General features: G+C 46.4%; 2 protein-coding genes across 5 annotated transcripts in view; one reads left to right on the top strand and one right to left on the bottom strand.

The window, feature by feature from the left end:
- ddx49 (DEAD (Asp-Glu-Ala-Asp) box polypeptide 49) overlaps positions 1–7,303 on the top strand; it is a 60,218-nt gene extending 52,915 nt beyond the window's left edge. For both annotated transcript variants that reach the window (XM_078423870.1, XM_078423869.1), the window contains exons 5-13: positions 2,506–2,693; positions 3,373–3,519; positions 4,039–4,114; positions 4,740–4,816; positions 4,969–5,066; positions 5,857–5,931; positions 6,044–6,132; positions 6,530–6,601; positions 6,692–7,303. In XM_078423870.1, coding sequence (XP_078279996.1) covers positions 2,506–2,693; positions 3,373–3,519; positions 4,039–4,114; positions 4,740–4,816; positions 4,969–5,066; positions 5,857–5,931; positions 6,044–6,132; positions 6,530–6,601; positions 6,692–6,886 — 1,017 coding nt within the window. In that variant the 3' untranslated portion in view covers positions 6,887–7,303. The remainder of the gene's footprint in view (positions 1–2,505; positions 2,694–3,372; positions 3,520–4,038; positions 4,115–4,739; positions 4,817–4,968; positions 5,067–5,856; positions 5,932–6,043; positions 6,133–6,529; positions 6,602–6,691) is intronic.
- A 3,659-nt stretch (positions 7,304–10,962) lies between these two features.
- Positions 10,963–23,910, bottom strand: part of upf1 (UPF1 RNA helicase and ATPase) — a 47,831-nt gene continuing 34,883 nt past the window's right edge. For all 3 annotated transcript variants that reach the window (XM_078424166.1, XM_078424167.1, XM_078424168.1), the window contains exons 12-24: positions 23,438–23,602; positions 22,336–22,450; positions 21,842–21,985; positions 21,310–21,523; positions 20,211–20,328; positions 19,351–19,507; positions 18,954–19,096; positions 17,982–18,156; positions 16,872–16,953; positions 15,907–16,071; positions 15,576–15,796; positions 14,946–15,065; positions 10,963–14,123 (exon numbers count right to left, since the gene is read on the bottom strand). In XM_078424166.1, coding sequence (XP_078280292.1) covers positions 14,949–15,065; positions 15,576–15,796; positions 15,907–16,071; positions 16,872–16,953; positions 17,982–18,156; positions 18,954–19,096; positions 19,351–19,507; positions 20,211–20,328; positions 21,310–21,523; positions 21,842–21,985; positions 22,336–22,450; positions 23,438–23,602 — 1,816 coding nt within the window. In that variant the 3' untranslated portion in view covers positions 10,963–14,123; positions 14,946–14,948. The remainder of the gene's footprint in view (positions 14,124–14,945; positions 15,066–15,575; positions 15,797–15,906; positions 16,072–16,871; positions 16,954–17,981; positions 18,157–18,953; positions 19,097–19,350; positions 19,508–20,210; positions 20,329–21,309; positions 21,524–21,841; positions 21,986–22,335; positions 22,451–23,437; positions 23,603–23,910) is intronic.

Here is a 23,910-nt window from a genome sequence, read left to right as displayed (position 1 = left end):
TACGTACGAGAACGAAGGATTGTGGCTGCAGATTGCCCAGCTACTGTCCGGCTCGAGACTGTGGTTGGACATGTCGAGTAGTTACTGGAAATGCTGCGGTGAGGGGCTGGGATCGATAGCCTGCCCACAGCACCTCACACTAGATAGACACAAAGGGCCATTGTAACTCAGCGGGTCAGGCAGCGTCTCTGCAGAAAATGAATGAGTGACGTTTCGGATCTGTAGAAGGCTGTCTGAAGAAAGGCTCCGAGTAGAAACGGCCCTCATCTTTTTTCTCCAGAGATGCTGCATGACCCGCTGAGTTACTCAAGCACTTTGTGTCTATCTTCAGTATAAACCAGCATCTGCAGTTCCTGCACACAGTGCCTCAATACATGACTCGCCGAGGGCCTCTTGTGGTGAAATAATGCAGTGCAACCACTTATCCTGTTTCCCGGCTGTTAGTTGAGATCTGTGTTCAGAGATATGGCATGGATCCCATAGACCCTTTGAGTTCACACTTACTTTGATCACACGTTTACACGAGTTCTATGTTATTCCACTTTCTTATCCACTTCATACACACAATGGGCAATATACAGAGGCCAATTAATCTACTAACCCGCACTTCTTTGGGATGTGAGAGGAAACTGGAGTACCCGGAGAAAACCCACATGGTCACAGAGAGTACATGCAAACTCCAAACAGACAGCACTCGAGGTCAGGATTGAACCTGGGTCTCTGGCGCTGTGAAGCAGAAGCTCTACTAGCTGTGCCACTGTGCCGCCCGGTTGCTGGACACTTTAATTCTTCATCCCATTCCTACACAGATCTTTCTGTCCTCGGTCTCCATTGTTAGAGTGAGGCTAAATGCAAATTGGAGGAACAGCATCTCATATTTCCCTTGGGCAGCTTACAGCCCAGTGGTGTGAATATTGACTTCTCACCAGGTAGCCCCGGCATTCCCTCTTTCTCTCTCTCTCTCTCTCTCTCTCTATCCCTCCCTCACCCAAGTCGCACTGGCTTCTCATTTTCACCCTAACACACAGCTTACAATGGCCTGTTTCCTTTATCATCGTCACTTTTTTGCATATCTTTCATTCATTTGTTCTATATCACCCTACATCGTCGTCTACATATCTCTCGTTTCCCTTATCCCTAACCAGTCTGAAGAAGGGTCTTGACCAGAAACGTCACCCATTCCTTCTCTCCAGAGATGCTGCCCGTCTCCAGCTTTTTGTGCCTACGATTAGAATATAAAACTGTACAGCAAAGGAACAGGCCCTTCGGCCAACGCTACCTGTGCCGAACATGACACCAACTATTCTCATCTGTATACATGTGACCCACATCCATCCATTCCCTGAATATCCATGCACCTACCCAAAGGCCTCCTAAATGCCTCTATTGTATGTGCCTCTACCGTCACCCCTGGCAGCATGTTCCAGGCACCCCACCACTCTGTGTAAAAAATAAACTTGCCCCTCGCATCTCCTTTAAACTTGCCCCTCTCACATTAAAGTGATGCCCTGTGGTATTTGACATTTCCACCCTGGGAATAAATCCCAGACTAAACCTTACCCCCTTTCCAATAGTCCTGTAACAATCTCAAATAAGTTGCGTCGCCTTGTGATCGAGGTCAAGTTGTGCAGCCAGGTGTGGTGAAGGCAAGCATGTGCAGGGGACAGTCAAGACCGAGGGAAGGGAGACTGCAGGAAATTGCAGAGAATCACGGACGCAGCCCAGATCATCACGCAAACCAACCACCCATCCATTCACTCAATCTGCACTTCACGCTGCCTCGGCAAGGCCACCAGCATAACCAAGGACCAGTCTCACCCCACTCACTCCCTCTTCTCCCCCCTCCCATTAGGCAAGAGGTACAGAAGTGTGAACACTCACACCTCCAGATTCAGGGACAGTTTCTTCCCAGCTGTTATCGGGCTACTGACCGGCCCTCTCACCAGCTAGAGTGCGGTCCTGACCTCCCATCTTGCTCATTAGAGACCTTTAAAGTGTCTTTAATCAGACTTTAACTTGCACTAAATGTACTCTTTATCATTTATCTCTACACTGTGGACGACTTGATTGTGATCATGTATAGTCTTTTTGACGATAGCACGCAACGTAAAGCTTTTTACGGTACCTTGATACACATGATAATAATAAACGAAACTGAATAGACATGAAGCTTTAATATAGTTTAGATATACAGCATGTAAACAAGCTCTTCAACCCACCGAGTCCGCGCTAACCAGTGATCCCCGCACACTAATACTATACTACACACACTAGGGGCAATTGACAATTATACCAAACCAATTAACCTACAAACCTATATGTCTTTGGAGTGTGGGAGGAAACCGGAGATCCCGTAGAAATCCCACATGGAGCACATACAAACTCTGTGCATACGGCACCCGTAGTCGGGATCGAACCTGGGCCTCTGGCGCCGTAAGGCAGCAACTCTACCGCTGCGCCACCGTGCTGATGGCATTTTGTCTGCGATATGCTTGTGTTTTGCAGGTTCTGGATGAAGCTGATCGGCTGCTGGAGCAGGGATGCACTGATTTCACGCAGGACCTGGAGGTGATCCTACGGGCTGTCCCTGCACAGCGACAGACTCTGCTGTTCAGCGCCACCCTCACCGACACCTTGCAGCAGCTCAAGGCCATCGCAATGAACAGCCCTTTCTTCTGGGAGGCTACGAATGAGTCAGTACTAGTACCATTTGGGTTAAGATACAGTCTAGCTCCCTCAGCACTCCCGGGCAGGGACAGCACAGAGTGAACATAAAGTAAACCTTCCTCATGCTGTTGTCTCTGCTTCACGACACATTGATGTTTAGAGTCGCCTGCTTTTTGACCAGATCTAGCAGAGATTTATGGCTGGGTTGGGTGCTGGAAATCCAGACAGTTATGTCTGATCATCCTCAAACTTGCTGGTCTGACCAAAGTGGGTTATTGTAAACTTTTAGTTTTAGAGTTACAAGGTGGAATCAGACCATTCGGCCCACCGAGTCCGTGCCGACCCATAATCACCCAATCACACTCGTTTAATTTAGTGTGGAAAGAGCCAATTGACCTACAAACCTACGCATCTTTGGGATCTGGGAGGAAACCAGAGCACCCAGTGAAAACCCACACCGTCGCGGGGGCGGGGAGAACGTACAAACTCCGTTCAGACAGCACCTGTAGTCAGGATTGAACCCGGCTGTAAGGCAGCAACTCTACCGCTGCGTAACCCAGCTGTCCGTACGAATTTTCTCCTGATGGGATGTTGTTGAGGTGGTGGGGCATGTGTGCTGGCGTTGGGGGGGGGGGACAGATACACAGGGGGGCTGGGAGATTTTGTACCATTCAACCCATCTGACTCTCGCTGCCACTGCTCCAGGTCCCAAGTTCGCACGGTGGCAGAGCTGGAGCAGCGATACCTCCTGATGCCCGAGCGGGTGAAGGAAGCTTACCTTGTGAACATTGTCCAGAAGTTCCATGATGAACACGAGGACTGGTCCATGATTATTTTCACAAGCACGTGCAAGTGAGTTCCGTCACGCCTCTGGTATTCTGGTACATGTATTGTGTGTGGGAGGGTAAGAGACGGTCTTAACATCATGCTCGGCAGTCATTGTGGGCCGAAGGGCCTCTTCTTGTGCCATGTATTACTATTTAGTTTGGCTTGGAACGTGAAAACAGGTCCGTCTGCCCACGGAGTCCACTCTGACCCTCGCACACTCGTTCACACTAGTTCCATGTTATTCCACTTTCTCAGCCTATCCCCACACTCCAGGGGCAATTTACAGAAGCCAATTACCCAACAACCCTGCACTTTTTTGGGATGTGGGGGGAAACGAGAGCACCCGGAGGAAACCCACGCAGTCACGGAGATAACGTGCAAACTCCACACAGACAGCACCTGAGGTCAGGATCAAACCCGGGTCTCTGCCGCTGTGAGATAGCAGCTATATCAGCTGTGCCGCCCAACTGGGTGGAAGCAAGTGGGTATGTGTTCTCAGCAGCCTCAGGGTGCCATTCTCTGATTTCCATTCCTGTCTTGCAGAATGTGTCAGATTCTCACCATGATGCTGCGTAAATTCAACTTCCAGTGTGGCGCGCTTCACTCCATGATGAAGCAGGTGAGTCCCAGACAGCATGCATGGATCCAGGGATAGGTACTCCACAGTGCCCCAGCAAACACATCCATAGCACAGGTAGACACAAAGTAAAGCTCCCCAACACTAACCCATCACTCAAAGGTTTAGATACAGAGTAAAACTCCATCTCTGCTGGGTGGAAGCCCCTGTGTCTCAAGACAAGACCAAAGCTCCCATTGATGTGTAAAAACGAACCGCAGATACTGGTTTATACCAAAGATCGACACAAAGTGCTGGAGTAACTCAGCGGGTCGGGCAGCATATCTGGAGAAAAGGAACAGCTGACGTTTGGGGTCGAGACCCTTCTTCTCGACCTGAAATGTCACCTATTCCTTTTCCCCAGCGTTGCTGTCTGAATTCCTGAGTTACTCCAGCATTTCATGTCTATCTTTGGTACAGACTAGCATCTGCTGTTCCAACCTATGTATATCTGATCCATTCAGATACCATGCAAAACAAAGTGTTTGATTGTACGTCTGTACATGCGACAATGGTAAATCTAAACCTGAAACAGCCAGGACCTTGGGTAGACGGGCGATGTCTTTGAGGGTAACTGTAAACTGCTTTGTGAGCAATGCTCTCATTGTTTTTTTTCCCCCTTTTACAGAGGGACAGGTTTTCCACACTCTCCAAGTTTAAGTCGAGCATCTTCAAGATCCTCGTGGCTACCGATGTTGCTTCACGGTATTGAATCTTGGGCAGGGGGGGTTTGTGCCATGCGATGGGGAGATGGCGTTTATCAGCATGCAGGGGGGGGGGGGATGGTGTGGTTGGCATGGTGAGGGTTCTGTGTCGTGGAGTGACACGTCACTGATGCGGGGACTCTTTCCTTGCAGAGGGCTCGATATTCCCACAGTCCATGTCGTCATCAACCACAACACACCCGGGTTACCCAAGATCTACATTCATCGTGTGGGCCGCACAGCCAGGGCAGGTATGCAGGCACCTCCTCTACTCTAACCCACGCTCCTCGTCTGCCTGTGCTGTGATCCTTCTCAATCCTGTTATCTAATGAACCAAACAAACTATTGGAAGAAGGGCAGTACATTGGTGCAGCTGGTAGAGCTGCTGCCTCACAGTGCCAGACGCAGGTTCGATTGTCACCCCGAGTGTGGGCTGTGTGGAGTTTGCACGTTCTCCCTGTGACCAAGTGCTTTTCTTCCCACATCCCTGAGACATGTGGGTTTCTAAGGTTAACTGGTCTCTGTAAATTGTCTCAAGTGTGTTGGGAATGGATGAGAAAGTGGGATAACAGAGTTAGTGTGACCGGGTGGTTGGTAGACTTGGTGGGCCAAAGGGCCTGTTTCCATGTTGTATCTCTAAAACTAAAACATCAACCATTCCTTTGCTTTCACAGATGCTACTTGACCCACTGAGTTTCAGTTTAGTTTAGAGATACAACATAGAAACAGGTCCTTCGGCCCACCAAATCCACACTGACCATTGATCACCTGTTCACACTAGTTCTGTGTTATCCCTCTTTCTCATCCACTCCCTACACACACTGCGAGCAATTTACAGAGGCCAATTAACCTACAGTACACACATCTTTAGAATGTGGAGGAAACTGGAGCACCCGGGGGGACCTGCAAACTCCACAGACATCATCCGAGGTCAGGATCGAACTGGGCCTCGAGTTCTGCCAGCAATTTTTCTCTATTTGGTCCTGATTCCTGTGTCGATACTCTGTATTTGTACTGTAATGGTCTGATGTTCTTCTGCAGGTCGAAATGGTATCTCAATCACCCTTGTCACCCAATATGACATTCACCTTGTTCATGCAATCGAGGAGGAAATAAGTGAGTTGAACCTGCTGTGGAGTGTTTGTTGGGGAGCAGTTTCCTATTGCAGTGGAGGATGGTTGGGACCCTCTTGGTCTGAATATTAAATATATGATTATTTTGTTAACAGAGACCAAATTGCAGGAGTTTTCTGTGGTCGAGGATGAAGTTTTGAAGATTCTCACCCACGTTAACGTAACTCGGCGCCAGTGTGAGAGTGTGAGTCGTTGCGGCATCTCTTGGGGCCTTTGGGTTCATGTTTAGTGAAGTCACCCTGAAAGTGTGGTTCCTCGGCCCGGTGAGGTGGTCGATCTTGCCCTGGTAGGGACTTCCATGCCGATCGGCGGATCAAATATGCTCCCTTCCAGCCGACCCTCTGGAACTCCGGCCCGGCCGGAGCCGGCATCATTCCCGCAGCTCGATATCTAGGCGGGCGGACCGTGCCAGTAATGTTGGACTCCTCTTGGAGGCCCTGGTCTCGGTTGGGCTGGCAAAACAGATAATCCAGAAAGGCTCTGGGTGGACCTGAACTGCTTAACCCCACTGACTGCAGTATTCTGCATTGCTGGCTTTAATCTGGAAGCAGCAATAATGAAACTTTTTGTTTCACTTGCAGGAACTTGAGTCGACTGACTTTGATGAAAAGAAAGAAATCAACAAGCGGAAGCAGATGATTCTAGAAGGACGGGTAAATTGGGCAAAATTTTCCACGTTTTCTGTAGCGATCTATAACACAACAATTGACACCCATTCTTTGTTTATGCTATCCTGTTTAAAGGACCCAGACCTGGAGATAAAGAGGAGAAAGGAGCTGAATAAATTGAAGGAGAAGAAGCACCAATTTCAGGAGAGAATGCATGAGACTCTGGAGAGGGAGGCAGCCACGAGGCTCAAACACAGACTGCTGAAAAAGAGAAGAAAGCAACAGAACGCAGCGCTCAAGGCTCCTGGTCCAGGACACTCTCAGACGTAGAATCGTTTATATTCGCCATTCAAAATGGACCTTTTCTATTTCATCCAATTTTGGCTCCGCAGCAGTTGTGGCAGTGTTGAGCTTCCAAGACAATATAATTTATATGTTATACAGACACGCTGTCTTTGTTTCTGTTACCAATGACTCTCGTGCAGGAGAGCAAGTATGGACTGATCTCCCTCAACCCATCCCTGTTCACAGACCAGGCTGTTTTCCAGAAATGTATTTCTTCTGGAATAATCCCCGCATTGAGTTAGAGAACATGGTTCCGGACAACACATAACCACAGCAGCAAAACACAGTGCTGGTGTAACTCAGTGGGTCAGGCAGCAGCTGTGGAGGGAATGGATAGGTGGCGCCTTGGGTCAGGACTGTTATGGTGACGATGTTTTATACTGCATTATAAATTGAATTGTGAAGAGAATGAATACGTTTCAATGTTGTGTATACCTTGCACCATGAACAGTTCATCATGTTAGGTATTGATCCTACGTAGTTGGATTGCATCTCAGTTCTGGTGTGACAACTATTTAATCATACGCAAGTCAGTTGAATTTGTTGGGCAATAAAACAGTGGCTCAGGGAATATCATTCAGTTAAAGCAGAAGTGATTGAGGCATTTCCTTATAAGAAAATAACTGCAGATGCTGGTACAAATCAATGGTATTTATTCACAAAATGCTGGAGTAACTCAGTAGGACAGGCAGCATCTCGGGAGAGAAGGAATGGGTGACGTTTCGGGTCGAGACCCTTCTTCAGACTGATGTCGGGGGCGGGACAAAGGAAGGATATAAGTGGAGACAGGAAGATAGAGGGAGATCTGGAAAGGAGGAGGGGAAGAGAGGGACAGAGGAACTATCTAAAGTTGGAGAAGTCGATGTTCATACCACTGGGCTGCAAGCTGCCCAGGCGAAATATGAGGTGCTGTTCCTCCAATTTCCGGTGGGCCTCGCTATGGCACTGGAGGAGGCCCATGACAGAAAGGTAAGACTGGGAATGGGAGGGGGAATTGAAGTGCTCGGCCACCGGGAGATCAGTTTGGTCAATGCAGACCGAGCGCAGGTGTTGAGCGAAGCAATCGCCGAGCCTACGCTTGGTTTCGCCGATGTAAATAAGTTGACATCTAGAGCAGCGGATGCAATAGATGAGGTTGGAGGAGGTGCAGGTGAACCTTTGTCTCACCTGGAAGACTGTTTGGGTCCTTGGATGGAGTTGAGGGGGGGAGGTAAAGGGACAGGTGTTGCATCTCCTGCGGTTGCAGGGGAAAGTGCCCGGGGATGGGGTGGTTTGGGTAGGAAGGGACGAGTGAACCAGGGAGTTACAGAGGGAAGATTTCCTTAATCATTTGGTGGGATTAGGGTGTTGGGAGGGGCAGTGATGCCAGACACTGGAAGGATGTAAAATACACCTGTTCAGTAAAGGTGAAAAACTGACTCCTTATAACGAGGGCCAACAGGTTGAGGTTTTGTGCAGTTTTAATTTCCTTGTCATAGAACCATTTAGTTTACCATAGACGGCACAATGAAGATTGTCCAACCCCACCTTTGGGGACGACGGGACTATTGTAGATTGGATCACCTAGCTATATTCATGAGAATTTAAGTGATCTAATTGAGACACACTTCTTGACAGACGATATATCTTCTTACATTAGGAGGGAGCTCAAGCTTTAGAGTAAGACGTTTGGATAAGAAATTTCATTTGGTGCAGGGTGGTGAACCAGAATTCCCTACCAGCAGAGCTACTGCACGTTACTGAATATTTGTGGTACATGAATGTTTCTTAACCAAAAAGGCAACAGAGAATGGAGAGCAAGTAGGAATAGAGAATCAATCATTGTATTGAATGGTAGAGTAGGCAAAGGTCCATGAAGGATTATTATAGGAAAGCCATCATGCTTTTGAGGGCATTTATTCACAAAATGCTGGAGTAACTCAGCAGGTCAGGCAGCATCTCCCACTGTTTAAGGAGTGGATGAGAAAATGGGACAATAGAACTAGTGTGAATGGGTGATCGATGGTCAGCGTGGACTTGAAGGGCCTATTTCCAAGCTCCATCTCGAAACTGAAGAAATACTGATGCAAGGGGCCATGGAATTAATTTGAATACATGGCTACCTCACTCCCTTGGTGGTATTGAGGGAGTGCCACATTGTCAGAGATACCCTTACAGTATATTAAGCAATCGTTGACTATCTGCTCAGCTGGATGCAAGAGATTCCAGAAGCAGCAAGTAGAGTGGGGGAAAACAGCAGCTAAAGTCCATCGTGTGCGTGTGCAGCCCAGAAATGTACAAATACCTCACTCCTGTCCCCTGGAGGTAACTTACAGTGCCCTCCATAATATTTTGGACAAAGACCCATCATTTATTTGCCTCGGTACACAATTTGAGATTTGTAATAGAGTGGAAAAAAAAAATCACATGTGGTTAAAGTGCACATTGTCAGATTTTATTAAAGGCCATTTTTTATACATTGTGGTTTCACCATGTAGAAATTACAGCTGTGTTTATACATCCCCCCATTTCAGGGCACCACAATGTTTGGGAGACATGGCTTATCGGCCTTTGTAATTGCTCAGGTGTGTTTAATTGTCTCCTTAATGCAGGCATAAGAGAACTCTCAGCACCTAGTCTTTCCTCCAGTCTTTCCATCATCTTAGGAAACTTTTATTGCTGTTTATCAACACGAGGATCAAAGTTGTGCCGATGAAAGTCAAAGAAGCCATTATGAAACTGAGAAACAAGAATAAAACTTAGAGACATCAGCCAAACCTTAGGCTTACCGAAATCAACTGGAACATCATTAAGAAAGAGCATTGGTGAGCTTACTCATCGCAAAGGGCAGGCCAAGGAAGACCTCCACAGCTGATGACAGAAGAATTCTCTCTATAATAAAGAAAATTTCTCAAACACCCGTCCAACAGATCAGAAACACTCTTCAGGAGTGGATTTGTCAATGACCACTGTCTGCAGAATTCATGAACAGAAATACAGATGCAAACCACTGGTTAACCACAAAAATATGGCCGGATTAGTTTGCCAAGAAGTACTTAAAAGCGCACCAACAGTTCTGGAAAAAGGTCTTGTGGACAGATGAGACAAAGATTAACTTATATCAGTGATAGCAAGAACAAAGTATGGAGGAGAGAAGGAACTGCCCAAGATCCAAAGCATACCACCTCATCTGTGAAATACAGTGGTGGGGGTGTTATGGCCTGGGCATATATGGCTGCTGAAGATACTGGCTCATTTATCTTCATTGATGATACAACTGCTGATGGTAGTAGCATAATGAATTCTGAAGTGTATAGATACATCCTATCTGCTCAAGTTCAAACAAATGCCTCAAAACTCCTTGGCCGGCAGTCCATTCTACAGCAAGTCAATGATCCCAAACATACTTAGGGCGGCACGGTGGCGCAGCGGTAGAGTTGCTGCCTTACAGCGAATGCAGCGCCGGGGACTCAGGTTCGATCCTGACTACGGGCGCTGTAATGTAAGGAGTTTGTACGTTCTCCCCGTGACCTGCGTGGGTTTTCTCCGAGATCTTCGGTTTCCTCCCACACTCCAAAGACGTACAGGTTTGTAGGTTAATTGACTGGGTAAATGTAAAACATTGTCCCTAGTGTGTGTAGGATAGTGTTAATGTGCGGGGATCACTGGGCGGTGCGGACGGTGGGCCGAAAAGGCCTGTTTCCGCGCTGTATCTGAAATATGAAAATAAAAATATACTGCTAAAGCAACAAAGGTAAAAAATGGTCAATTCTTGAGTGGCCAAGTCAATCACCCGATCTGAACCCAATTGAGCATGCCTTTTATATGCTGAAGAAAAAACTGAACTAGCCCCCAAAACAAGCATAAGCTAAAGATGGCTGCAACACAGGCCTGGCAGACCATTACCAGAGAAGACACCCAGCAACTGGTGATGTCCATGAATTGCAGACTTCAAGCAGTCATTGCATGCAAAAGATGTGCAACATGACATTGCTGTATCCGAAACATTATGGTGCTCTGAAATGGGGGGGACTATTTATAAACACTGCTGTAATTTCTACATGGTGAAACCAAAATGTATAAAAATGACCTTTATTAAAATCTGACAATGTGCACTTTAACCACGTGATTTTTTCTATTACAAATTTCAAATTGTGGAATAGAGACACAATTAAATAAATGATGGGTCTTTGTCCCAAACATTATGGAGGGCACGCACTGTAGATGCTCAACCTAAGGCCATGCTCCATTTCCAATAACAGCATATGAATTAAACAACAATGTCAGTTTTAACATGAAATATTATGGAACAGAAATCCTGATGGATTTCAGGCTTGAATATGATCCAAGGAGCGCAAATCATTCAAAATTAGAAAGCACAATTTTTCTTTTGAGATATGAAACAAACTGAAAACGGTGTGATGCAGAGCTAATTTTATTAATGGTGCATGTTACAGAGGCAAAATAGATTAAAATAAAAATCCAGACAGGATTAGAAAAAACACTATTTTCCACTCAGCAGATGCAACACCAGCACCAGGTTTGCAAAGGATTTAAAATCAGATTTTTCTCTTCCTGCTATATTTTTAAAAAAACAGCGCAAAGCAGAAGTCAGTTATTGAGGGGAAGGTGAATGAAGGTGATCTCCAATAGATTCATCTTTAATGGAGGGTTCACAGTTGGATAGAAGAACTACCAGAAACAAATGCAACTATGAACTTTTAAACAATTCTGCCAGGAAGCCAAAACAAAAAAAAAAACAAGTTTCATAAAGGAGAAGTCCCTTCGGCCAGACCCTGTGCTCTAAAACATTTTGACCATTTGACAGGAGGGTCTGCAGAGCTTGCCCCCGCTGAGCCCACAGCAACTGCCGTCGGATCCCTGGGCCATCAGCAAGATTGGCATTGCTGAGCAATGAGATCATTGCAGGAAGCAGAGCTACCCAAACCTGCACTTCAAGCTTACGGCCAGTGGATACGGCTGGCTAAACCCAACTCGTTCCTCAGCCACCGAGCCTTAGTCCTCACATCATTGCTTTTTCGTACCACTGAACTAATGGGATCGAGGCCTAGCAAAAAGGAGTTGGGCAATGAGGGACGAGGCCAATTGTGGAACAAATACCACTCCCGTGCAGCTGTTGCCATCGGCAGCTTAGAGTCCATGGAAAGTGAGACAACAGCCCAAAGTTAAGGCCTGTGCTGACACTTGACTCAGATAGTGTTATGCCTTTGGCAGCTGCAAGATTTCCCCACCTTCTGCAACACACAGCACTCAATTAATTGCAAGGCTCCCTCAAAGTGGCGGTTACATTCTGCAGCCAGTTTTACCTTTGCTGCCCCACCCAGTATATTTTTGCCTGTTTTTGTAATGGGACAGAATTTGTAGATTTTCTCTGTACAACAGCAACTTGGCAGTGTAGCGCCCACAGTGGCAGAGAATAGATCTGGGAACAGTACACCTTTGCTAGACTGATGTTAATGCTGTTGGATTACAAGCCCAGCGTTCATTATTCAGTGTTTTAGACTGCAATCCTAAAAATCATACACCGGCCCGAGATAATGAAACACACTTTCTGCCATTAGCTACCTGCTTTCTGCATGTGATGGAATTCTTTACCAGAAAGGCTTGGGTTTAGTGAGCTTCTGTTAGACTGGGGTCCAGTTGGAGTCACTGCCAGTTTCTGATTTGGCACGAATACCTACACAAAGGATTTTCTAAATGCTCGTATCTAAAATAATCCAGTAATTAATACAGTGCCCTTAAAAGTAATAAACAAGTTCAGCATTCTAAAAAGCTTTCATATCTGATTATCCATTAGCAAATAGACAAGATTTAAACAGCCACCTAGACAATTTCTCTTGATCCTCATTGGCAGAGTTCGATCCAGTCAGTACACTGAGCCCAGCCCAGCACCCCGCCATGTCAAACATCTGTGCTGTGCTGCCCCCCCGCCCCACTCCTCCCTGCCGCTGGCTGCCGCAGTAAAACCACCATCAATGCGATCAACTACCCGGCAAATGAGAACAGTGCAAATCACTCAAACCCCACCTTACTACCTGACCCCAACCTCCCTCTGTCCGGCTCGCCTTCCACGGCAGGAGATCTAGAGTCTGCACCAGTCATCCTCTGCTCAACGCCTTTCCAATCTCATCATTCGGATAGACTGAAGTTGAAACAAAACATCTGAAAGCAGGTTATACGAAGAGCACCGGGTGGGTGGGCATGGGGTGGTGAGGGAGAACATCCATAGCTGCTTATTCACCTCTTTGCACTGACTTGGTTTGAACTCTTCCCTGGGAGAGGTGGTCGACATCAACTTTCCCAGAGTTCTGGGCATTTCTACTCTAATTAAATCGTAAAACTCGCGAAAGGAAAACTCGAGCAGCGGAGTTCTCCCACGGCCCAGTGCTGGAATCAGACAGACAGTCCACAGTTAACCCTTCACAAACCCCAACTCTGCACATGCATTTAAAAACCAATCACTGTGGAAGATTTGAGAAAGCAACGTGAAATGATAGCATTGGGCGTAAGGCCTAGACACTTCAAGATCAACCTTAAAGCAAACGAAGGAGGTGGAGGCAGAAGGCAGCTCTGTGTCAACTGGGTTTTGCCAGAAATTAATCTTCACTTCGACGCTCTAACTGCTGGAATTTTCAGTTTAATCGCTAATTGTAGCGTCCAGAGAACAACTGTGAGATATAATGTTCCCCTTTTTATTCCCAAAACCAAGTAAGGTCTTCCACCTCCTCCAGGAAACAGGCAGTTCGGATGTAGTAGGTAACTGTAATTGAGTGCGAGCCCCTCCTCTCTCTTTCTCTCTCTCTCTTCCTCTCTCTCCCTTGTTCGACGAGGTGGGAGCAGGGTCTCAGCGGCGTGGGCGAGTTGCGTGGTAACAGCAATAGAGTTTAGTAGATGTGTGAGACCAGGCCTGGCCTGGCTGACAAGGCACACAAGTGCCCTCTATTACTTCATTCCTCCAGACAGTCTCCTCGTCTCAAACTGCTAGCAGTGGTCTCTCTCCTTTTCTCTCTCTCTCTCTCTCTCTCTCTCTCTCTCCCTCTCCTCTCCTCCTCTCTTTTCTCTTCTCTTCCTCTGGTTTGGTTGGTTTCTCTCTCCTGTTGCTCTCTCACAGTTGATGCCTCAGTAGTCGCAGTGGAAACAGGTATCCATTTATGTTTTTTTTCCCCAGATTGAATTACTGTTGAACTAAGCTTGGCTCAAGCCTAGCTCTCCTCTCCATAACCTGTTGGGACAAAGGGGACATATCAATCAACCAGGTCGCAAGCCCCACTTCACCTTCACCGTTCATCCTTTGGTAACAAAGATTCATTGGCAATAAAATTACAGAAACAAGTAGCCCCAATGCATCCCTTCCCAGAAAAACAGCACAATATTCAATCCATCCTAACCCAACATCACACCAATTCCTGGCCCAAACCCAATCCCATGATTGAACCCAAACCAAACATCATGGCATTTTCTCCACCAATTCCTCTTCTCTCAGTCCCAGACCAGTACACCGTGAACATCCTCAGCTTTACTCCTGATGCAAGACACTGCTCGGGCTTCCCCTCCCTCCATCCAGTACTAGCCTCATTCCCTGCCCACTCCCAACCTCATTACCACACCAGAGTAACTCAGCGGGTCAGTCAGCATCTCTGGAGAAAAAGCATGGCTGACGCTTTGGGAAGGGTCCCGACCTGAAATGTCAGCCGTCCATTTTCTCCAGAGATGCTACCTGACCTGTTGAATTACTCCAGCACTGTGTCGATCCTTGGTATAAACCAGCATCTGCAGCTCTTGGTTTCTACTTCTTCACTCATCACCACACACACACACACACTGGCTTCCAATTCATTGCACGTTCCAGACAACTTCCATATCCTTCTTCCGCTTAAATCTGCCTCTCAGCCTGTTAAAACACTCAAGGAATTTCTCAATTAACCCAGACTCAATGGCAACTTTTCAGGGACAGCGTAAGCGAGCTGAAGATTGAAGGGTTACGCGCATGGAAAGATACCAGGCCCCCATACTGTTTGTAATCAATAATGAGAAGCTTCCTCACGTTCTAATACTGTGACAGCCCGGTCACTCCATGTTGATACGCACGTTCTCCCTGGTAAGTGGAATCCTGCGACAAGGCCACGTCGATCTGAGACTTGAACTCATCTCCCAGATAACTGTCCTGCATTTACAGAGCACACGGGAAAAACAAACTGAGGCCAGGTATCTTGAAAAGGTCGCCACAGATCAGTGTATCCTCAAGGCTGGATTAAAGTCATTAGATTCTAAACCTGAAAAGATCAAGATCTTTGAACTGAGGTGGTAGATAATAGGAAAGCAAGTGGAAGGGCGAAAAGGGGAGCGAGCAAGAGTAAATAAAAAAAGAGAATGTGGCAGGGAAATGAGAAATAGGGTGAGGATAGTAGGAAACTACAAAGAAATTAGACCAAATTGCTTAAAGGCGAGTCATGAATAATGAGGGGGACAAAGAATGAGGTGGAATCTGAAGAGTTCTGTTCAAGAGGAACTAAGGATGGGAATAGTAGGGCCACAGTGATGGCTGAGTTTCCAGTGAGGGAGATGAGGAGATGGATTTTGCTAGGCTTCAAGGGGCTTCCATACAGAGTATGATTCACAGCTCAGCCTCGTCCAATAGCTTTCCATTGCCGGTGTATGTGGAGTGGAGATTTACCTGTGAGAGTTCTGGCTGAGACAGGCCTGGTTGGCTCATTTGCGAGGGCTGGCTCATGGAGATGTACCCCTGGGTAAGTGGGCCCTGAGAGAATGGCTGCGACACCACATCTTGGCTGGCCTGGCTGTTGGGCAGGTTGCCCTGGCTGTTCATCTGGTTCCCCAGCCCACGGTTTCTCTGGCGGGCCCCACGGCTCAGCTTCCCTTTCGCAATCCCACGACCTTCGAACAAGAGCAAGTTTCAGTACTGGGCGGGAGCTGGAGAACCTCACCTCAGTGACCCCAGTTTCCTGCACATCCGTGCCCAAAGCATCGGATCAAGCCCAGCTTACCTGCCGCAGGACCATTTGCCTGCCCAAAGTAGCCCGGCGGGGGCATGGGAGGCATCATCAGGTTGAAGGGGATAGGGATGTTCATTGCAGCGACATGGCTGGGACTGGCTCCAATCATTCCAATCTGGTCATGGGTCTGGAAGTACATGTTGGAAGGACGACCCGCTGCGGGTGGGAGCAAGAGAGATGCACAAGTGTGAGAAATATGATCCAGGGCCTCAGGAATCTCATCAGAAACAAGTATATCCCATCTCAAAGTCTCATTTGGTTGGTGTAATCTTACCACACACCTCTATCCTGCACAATCATCGTGCAAGTGGAGAGTTTTCACATTGAAACATAGAACACAAGCAGCCACATGGCCCTCCAGCATAGTTAATCTCGGTCTCATCTTTCCCTCCGGATCTCCTTGTGGATGCTGAAGTCAATCGTGCTTAACCTTGAATAAAGACTTAGCCCTTGGAATTGTGGAATTCCGATGATTTACAAAAACTTCTCATCTCATCTGGACACAGGCGACTTCTAATTTAGTCCTGAATTTAAGCTCTTAATTTTAGACTCTCTTGTTAAAGGAGGCAGCCTCTTGGAATCTCGTGTCTCAATATGAAATCACCCCTGTTCATCCCCGGTGAATGAATTTACCCACATCTCTCCCTTTACAACAACTCTACTCTCACTGGACTCAAACAAATGAATCTACAGTGCACTGACTACTGTAGTATAACATATTTAAATATACAAATTCAACACCAGAGCACAGAATCACTGAGTTTTCAGTGCGGTGGTTGGAGTTTGAAGCAACCGGATGAGAACTTCAACCGGTTAAATGGGCGTTAGAAAGTCACATTGACTTCAGAGGACGAATTCCAGACTGTTAAGAATTCAGCCAGCCACGCAAAAACTGGCGGGACATTTATTACCCCACGTTTTAACTTTATGGTGAAACAAATCTGGAATCAAGTTACCTTGGCCACTCCGGTCATACACAGAGCCTGGGATGATGGCTTCTCGAGCGTCGTACATGGCTGTGGTCATGAATCGAGCTCCCTGGAACACAAGGAATTAGAGCAAATCACAGCCCATTGAAGAACTAATGACAATATTGAAGAACATTCAAATGAACTAAAGACCAAAAAATATTTCAGAAGAGGTGGTGAGGGCAGATACAAAAGCTTCATTTGAGAGGCTTTGAATAGGTAGGGAACAGGAATGGACAGATGATTTAAGTGTAAATCGGCATGGTTCCATGGTGCTTTGTCACGTGTGCACTGCACAGTGAAATTCTTTCTGCATAGATGGTATATGCATGTTGCCATATTTTGGCGTCATTTACAAAAAGTGCTCGATGTACTGGAGGGACTCTGATCCAGGTTAGCCCCAGGCTGCTACAGGACCTCCTCCGTCACCCTCAACCAGCTCAGCCCTCAAACTGATGTCTCTCTCCTTGCCTGACCGCCTGTGACCTGGGTGCACCTCCTGCAGCCGGCCTTGAAGGTCCGACCACAGTTAGAACAGACATGGTGGGCCAAGGGGAAATTCCTGTGCTTTACTCTGTTATGTTCTAGCTAGTTGCAATGGAAGAAATACATTGGGGGGGGGGGGGGGGGGGGGGGAAGGATATGCAAACCAACTCTCAGTCTGAAGAAGGGTCTCGACCCTTTGCATATCCCTTTCCCCATATATATTCCTGCCTGACCCGCTGAGTCACTCCAGCACATTGTGTATATCTTCTATGCAAGCTGAGTTTACCAGGAAGGACCAGATTGCAGTGCCTCCACCCAAGTACAGGCAGCTCCACTCACAAGCTGCCAATTACCTGCAGTGATTTCATGCAAAGCATTGAAACTAATAAAGACAATTACACGTGGAGAAATGTACCAAAACCGCAGCATTGGTTAAAGCCGGTTTTGAAGTGTATAAATGTTCCAAAGCACTCTGTTCCGTGTAAACAATCTGCCACAACCATCTGGCCTTGTCAGACAAATTGCTGTGTCTACAATCACAGATGGGTGAGCAGCTCGCTGAGGCTAGGCCTACTGTCAGCAAGATTGGAAAAGAGATGGTGCTTTCCTTACCGGGTTGATTGTGTTGACGAGCTTCCGGGGTTTGCTGAATTGCATCAGACTCTCGCGCAGATTATTCAGCGGTCCCTCTACCAGTACCTTCTGCTCTTTATAATAGTTCAGAAGGTGATTCCACAGTGGCTGCTTGGACAGAGCCTTGGGATTCCCCACAATGATCACACCATATCTGCACACCGACACAAAACCCTTACATTAGTCTTCAAATAAAACAAGAAAATTCCAATTCATCCCTCCTCCCTCAGAATTCTCCAATTTACCCATTCCCCCACCACTGCCCACAACCAAACTTAATTTTCCAATCTGATCATGCCTACCAAACCCCTACAGAAGCTAAATGACAATCTGTTCCTCTCAATCATACTATTACAGACCATAGATACAGGAATGAAGAGTGCAACATAGGCAAGCAATGGGCTGTCACTTTAGGAATGCCTACATTACAGCAGTCTTAATACAGTACTGCATACCACCGTGCACGCTCAATCCCCAGGGGAAGGACCTCAGTCCCAAGGGAAGCCGTTTCATTAATCTCAGGGACATCAGAAGTACATACCCTTATAAATCTCATTTGGCCTCGTTACCCTATTAAACGCTTCTTGATCCTGCACTCCCCTCAACAGCTTTTTGTAAAATGGGCAGAATTGCTTGGGGTGGCACAGTGGTACAGATGTGGTAGTTACTGCCACACAGCGCCAGAGGCCCGGGTTCCATCCTGGCAACGAGTGCTGTCTGTACAGAGTTTGTATGTTCTCCCTGTGACCGCGTAGGGTTCCTCCGAGTGCTCCGGTTTCCTCCCACACTCTAAAGGCGTGCAAGTTTGTAGGTTAATTGGCTTTGGTAAAATTGTCCCTAGTGTGTAGGATACTGTTGGTGTACGGGGTTACCACTAGTTGGCATGGACTCGGTGGGCCATACGGCCTGTTTTCCCCACTGTATCTCTAAATTCTAAAGTAAACTCCTCACCTTGCTCGCGTCAAGGCCACGTTCAGGCGGCGAGGGTCATTGAGAAATCCAATGCCCTGGTGTTCATTTGCTCGAACACATGACAGGATAATGAAATCCTTTTCACGTCCCTGGAATGCATCCACACTGGCAATCTCCACCTCCTGGAACAAGCACAGAGGAATTTCACAAAAGGGCAATCCTCCAAATAAAACCTCAACAACTAATCCTCAATAGAAAATGTGAATGCACGGCAGCACTGCCAAGGTAAGGTGGTTGCAATCTTTGATCGTTACTACGACGATTACCACTTACTGAGAAAGCCTCAACTGTTAAGCGTCAGTAAGGCCAATTAGCAGCAGGGCATGGTCCTGGCAGCATAACTTAATAGTACTACTAAGGTGTTACTAAACGGTACCTGGTAGAGTTTGGTGTGCAGAGAGCCACTGAACTGCATGTACTGCACCAGGTATGACCGCTGCCCTTCATATGGTGTAATGATGCCAATTTGATCTGGCTTGGCACCTGCCTTCAGAAGTTTAGTGGTGATCTTCTCTACATTGGCTGCCTCAGTCCTGAAAACAGAGCAGGTTCAAACATCAATTTACTCAATGACAGGTTGTGGGTAAATCCTTGCCAATCATTCCATTTATAATTCTTATCAAAACTGCCTCGGCACTTCTGCCTCACTGGCAAAATCATCAACCTGTCACTTTCCACACTATCCCCAGCTGGATATACACAGTGCTGGAGTAACTCAGTGGGTCAGGCAGTATCTCTGGAGAGAAGGATGGATAGGAGATGAGTCGAGATCCTCCTTCTGACTGGAGCAATCTGAAGGTGGATTCCCATCAGAAACGTCTTCTATCCATGTCCTCCACAGATGCTACCTGACCTACTTCAGCACTGTGTACATAACATCTCAGCATCTGCAGCTCCTTGTGTTTGCAGCTGGATGTATACACAATGCACAATCTAATCCCGTGCTTTGCCACCATAATAGTGACTGCTCAGACACACTTCGCACAGGTAGGTAGGGAAAAAAATGCAGATGCTGGTTTAATTCGAAGGTAGACACAAAATGCTGGAGTAACTCAGCGGGTCAGGCAGGATCTCTGGAGAAGGAATGGGTGACGTTTCGGGTCGAGACCCTTCTTCAGACATATTAGCACAGGTAGGTCGTAATGAAGCATTTAAATGAAAACATACATTTTCATGTTAAAAAATGACTGAAGGGGATGGTCTGTTCAGATGAAGATTTATCGACTCCACACTCACCTATTGAGGTAGGAGGTGCCTGAACTGGCAATTTCCTCCTGGCCTTGAGTCACATAGAAATACATTGGTTTGTCAGGCTGTGGCCACTGGAAGTCAAAACCTTTCTTAATGCGATCAGCTGTGAACCAGAAATAAACCATCAGAACAGCAATGTCACACATCCTTCACAATGGGCCCCAGTCTGCACATCTGTCAAGCATCTATTATATCTCCACATTCATTCAGTGCAATTTTCTTTCTTTTGAGTTTATTTTATACACTACCACAAGGCAATAGATGCAACCTTTTGGATGTCCAGGGAAATTATTTGGATTCAATCTACCCACTAAACCTGTTGACTATACTGTCAATAGGGAATGAGTTAGTGACAACTATTAAAGGCTAAGACTAACACTTTACTTTAGAGATACAGCGTGGAAACAGGCCCTTCAGCTCACCGAGACCGCACCAACCACCCCATACACTAACTGTCCTACACCTAGGGACAATTTTTACGAAAGCCAATTAACCTACAAACCTATATGTCTTCGGAGAGTAGGAGGAAACCAGAGTACCCGGAGGAAACCCACGCTATCATAGGGAAAACGTACCAACTCCGTACAGGCAACCCTAACACAATAACTTAGCATTGATAGAAGCTGGGCGTAATTTTGAACCAGTGGTACGACACACACTCGCACGCTGAGGCAGGGCTTCAATTATTTTGATGCACTGCTGTATTTATGGTTGACCTGTTTTAGTTCATGGAATTAAGTTTGTTTTACCAGATCACAGGTAAACTTCACTATTCATAATGATATAGCAAAAATCCCTCAATTTTTTTTCTCCATAACCTGTTAGAAATGTAAAACCAGTGTTTTTGAAAGAGGCATAGTTCCATTAATAGTGATACTCCCAGGGATCAATGTACCAGCTCTCCACCCCACCCCAAATAAAACCAGTCATTCAAGGCACAGGCAGACGCTGTTTGTCAGCATGCTTCCCAATGAAAATGCCACATTAAAGTAGAAGCAATATGAATCCCAGCTGTGCTGACAGATCACAGGGTTCAGCAAAAAGGATGATTCACGTAGCATTTTGGAAACTCCAATATTTTTACCTGCAGTGACACCGTTTTGCAGGGAGCCCTCGTAGAAAATGTTGGATGGGAAGGCACTGAGAGCTGGGTGCATCCGGTACTGGACCTGCAGACGTATCGGTCGAATCCCCAGGACAACCAGACGCTCAAACAGAGACTGAGATAGACCAGCTTTCGCAGCTTTCTTGCACATGACCACGGGACCCAGTTGGCAATGGTCACCGACCAGGATCAGCTGTAAGGAAAAACCAGCTCAAATTCACAATTATACCCAGTCACCAGTGCACTCAAGTTCGTGGTCAACCACCAGTGAGGAGAACAAGTTACCTTCCTTGGAATTGGTTTGAGATTGGCTATTGTACTTAAACAATGACTTGTCGATTTATTTTAATATGGCACAGCAGCAGAGTTGCTACCTTGCAGTGCAGTCAGAATCAAGCCCGAGTATTCAACACTGTAAGGCAACAACTCTACTGCTGCACCAAACATTAAACATTTTTTTGCTACCACTATTTGAAAGCCTCTATTTTCTCAAAGCTGCACATTCAAGTACCTGTTTCGCTCCCAGGACCACTGGGACCATACACTCCGGCTCTGTGGCCTGGGTGCTCTCATCGATCAGAATGGAACGAAACTGCATCTTAGCCAAACGAGGGTCACCAGCTCCGACACAGGTGCAGCAGATGACATCTGCGTTCTATAAAACAGAGCAGCAATTTAAAAAGGCAAAGAATCAGAGGTTTCAAGCAGCAGTCAAACTACTGCAAGACAAATCACAAATACAAACTCTGAAGCAAAGGCATTTGGCATTAGTCTTTGCCTCTCTTCCCAGACCAGGAACATCCATCCACTAGGGTCCACCTCACACTCCTGTGAACCACAAGATCCTCACTGACCATCTCCCCAAATAATAACGTTCACTTTAGTATAATATTTGCCAATACCATTTTCAAAGCAGATATGCAAGCAGGTGATCTTTGGGAACCTTGAAGCATATGATTTAATGTAATGGAAGGCAGAGTTGAGAGAAATTGATGAGGTTCCTACCATCAGCAGCTCTCGCTCGGCTGTCCGTTTAAGGGCACGGTAGCGCTTTTCATCTGCAGATGACAACTCGCCAGTCTCATCCTTCAGCTGCTGCAGCTTCTGCAATTCAGGCATGCTGGAGAGCAGAGCAAATGGATATTACATGCTGTAAATGCATTGCTAACCACAGCAAGAACGACATGCACAAGCCAGAGAGGCGAGCCACTTTCCAAGTTCCAAGCATAAAACGCTGATGCACATGGAGAAGCCGTTTAGCCATTTTAGTTACCGAATGCCTCGGAAGAGCAGATAACTACATGACTGCCATCCTTCTATTCTTATAGAAACCAGGACCACTCGTTCTCCAGAATAGCATTCCTCACCTCAGCAGATGATGTTGCTTTAGTCCAAGTGCCTAAACTCACTTAATCCGAGTACAAGAACTTAAACCATGCAGGTCAGGAATGATAATTTTGAATAATTTTTAAACACTACACAGTGCTCTCAGAACTTATTATCACCCAACAAAGAGGCACCGTACTGGGCAAAGAAAGGACTGAGTCATTTCAAATATTGTCTTAAAGCTACACCAGATGAAGTAACTGGAAAGACAATGGTTTTTCAGAGAGTGAACACAAACCCACCATTTACTAACTGGCTTCAGTTACCAGCTATAGCAGTCTATTGTTTGAGCTTTGAAATGAAAGGAATCGTATATTAGGATCCCATGTGGCTTTTGTGCATTCAGCATTCACAAAACAGTACACTAAAGCATGCCCAAGAGTACAAAATATTATCAAAAAGAGTTATTAGCGTTCAGCCATGAATTAATCTCAATACAAATAGCACTTGATCAAAACCAGCTGTAAACAGTAAAAGTGCCTGTCAATGACCTCTGCAATCCACAAACTAGTTTGCCACGTACAATTTACAAACCAAATGGTGATAATACGTTACTTGTGATGTATTCTGGAGCACAGACGTATAAAGGCAGACTGCACAGTTTGCAAATGCTGTCCACCCAGGCTACTTCATCTCATATTACAAGATCGCAATGATCTCAACACACAGGACAATTTACAGTGCCTTGGCAGTAAACCACCAAGCAACAGTTGCTTCTCACCTGTCCATGTTACGGATCTGGTTGTGTAAAGCCAAGAACGAGACTGGTGAATCAATGGCCTCTCGACTCTTGGCGCACAGCCGCACCACCTTCAGACCTGTGTGGTGGATCTTCTCGGTCAACTGGTCTACCGCAATGTTACTTGGAGCACACACCAGAACAGGGCTACGAGTAAAGAGAAGCACGTTAAAGTCCTGCAGCACTAGGCCATACAGCTGAATCTGCAGCATTAGTGCATCCAGGAGGAAATTCAAGCCACACTAATTGAATAAAAACTTAAATGACCACACAAAACCAAGTTTCCTCAAGTAAAGTATGTCCATGGCAACATTAGATGCTTCCATGAGCAATTTAATCCTTTGTCATCCAAAGTTAATATATATTCAAGTTTTAGAAACGGACCCATTGTCATTGGGAAGAACATGGATCACAATTTTTAACTGCACGAGCAAAGCAAGATCAATAGTGAAAGC

This window comes from Rhinoraja longicauda, chromosome 28 (genome assembly GCF_053455715.1).
Source record: "Rhinoraja longicauda isolate Sanriku21f chromosome 28, sRhiLon1.1, whole genome shotgun sequence".
Classification (NCBI taxonomy): Eukaryota; Metazoa; Chordata; class Chondrichthyes; order Rajiformes; family Arhynchobatidae; genus Rhinoraja; species Rhinoraja longicauda.
The sequence above is the reverse complement of the archived record's forward strand: the minus strand, read 5'-3'. Positions and strand labels throughout refer to the sequence as shown.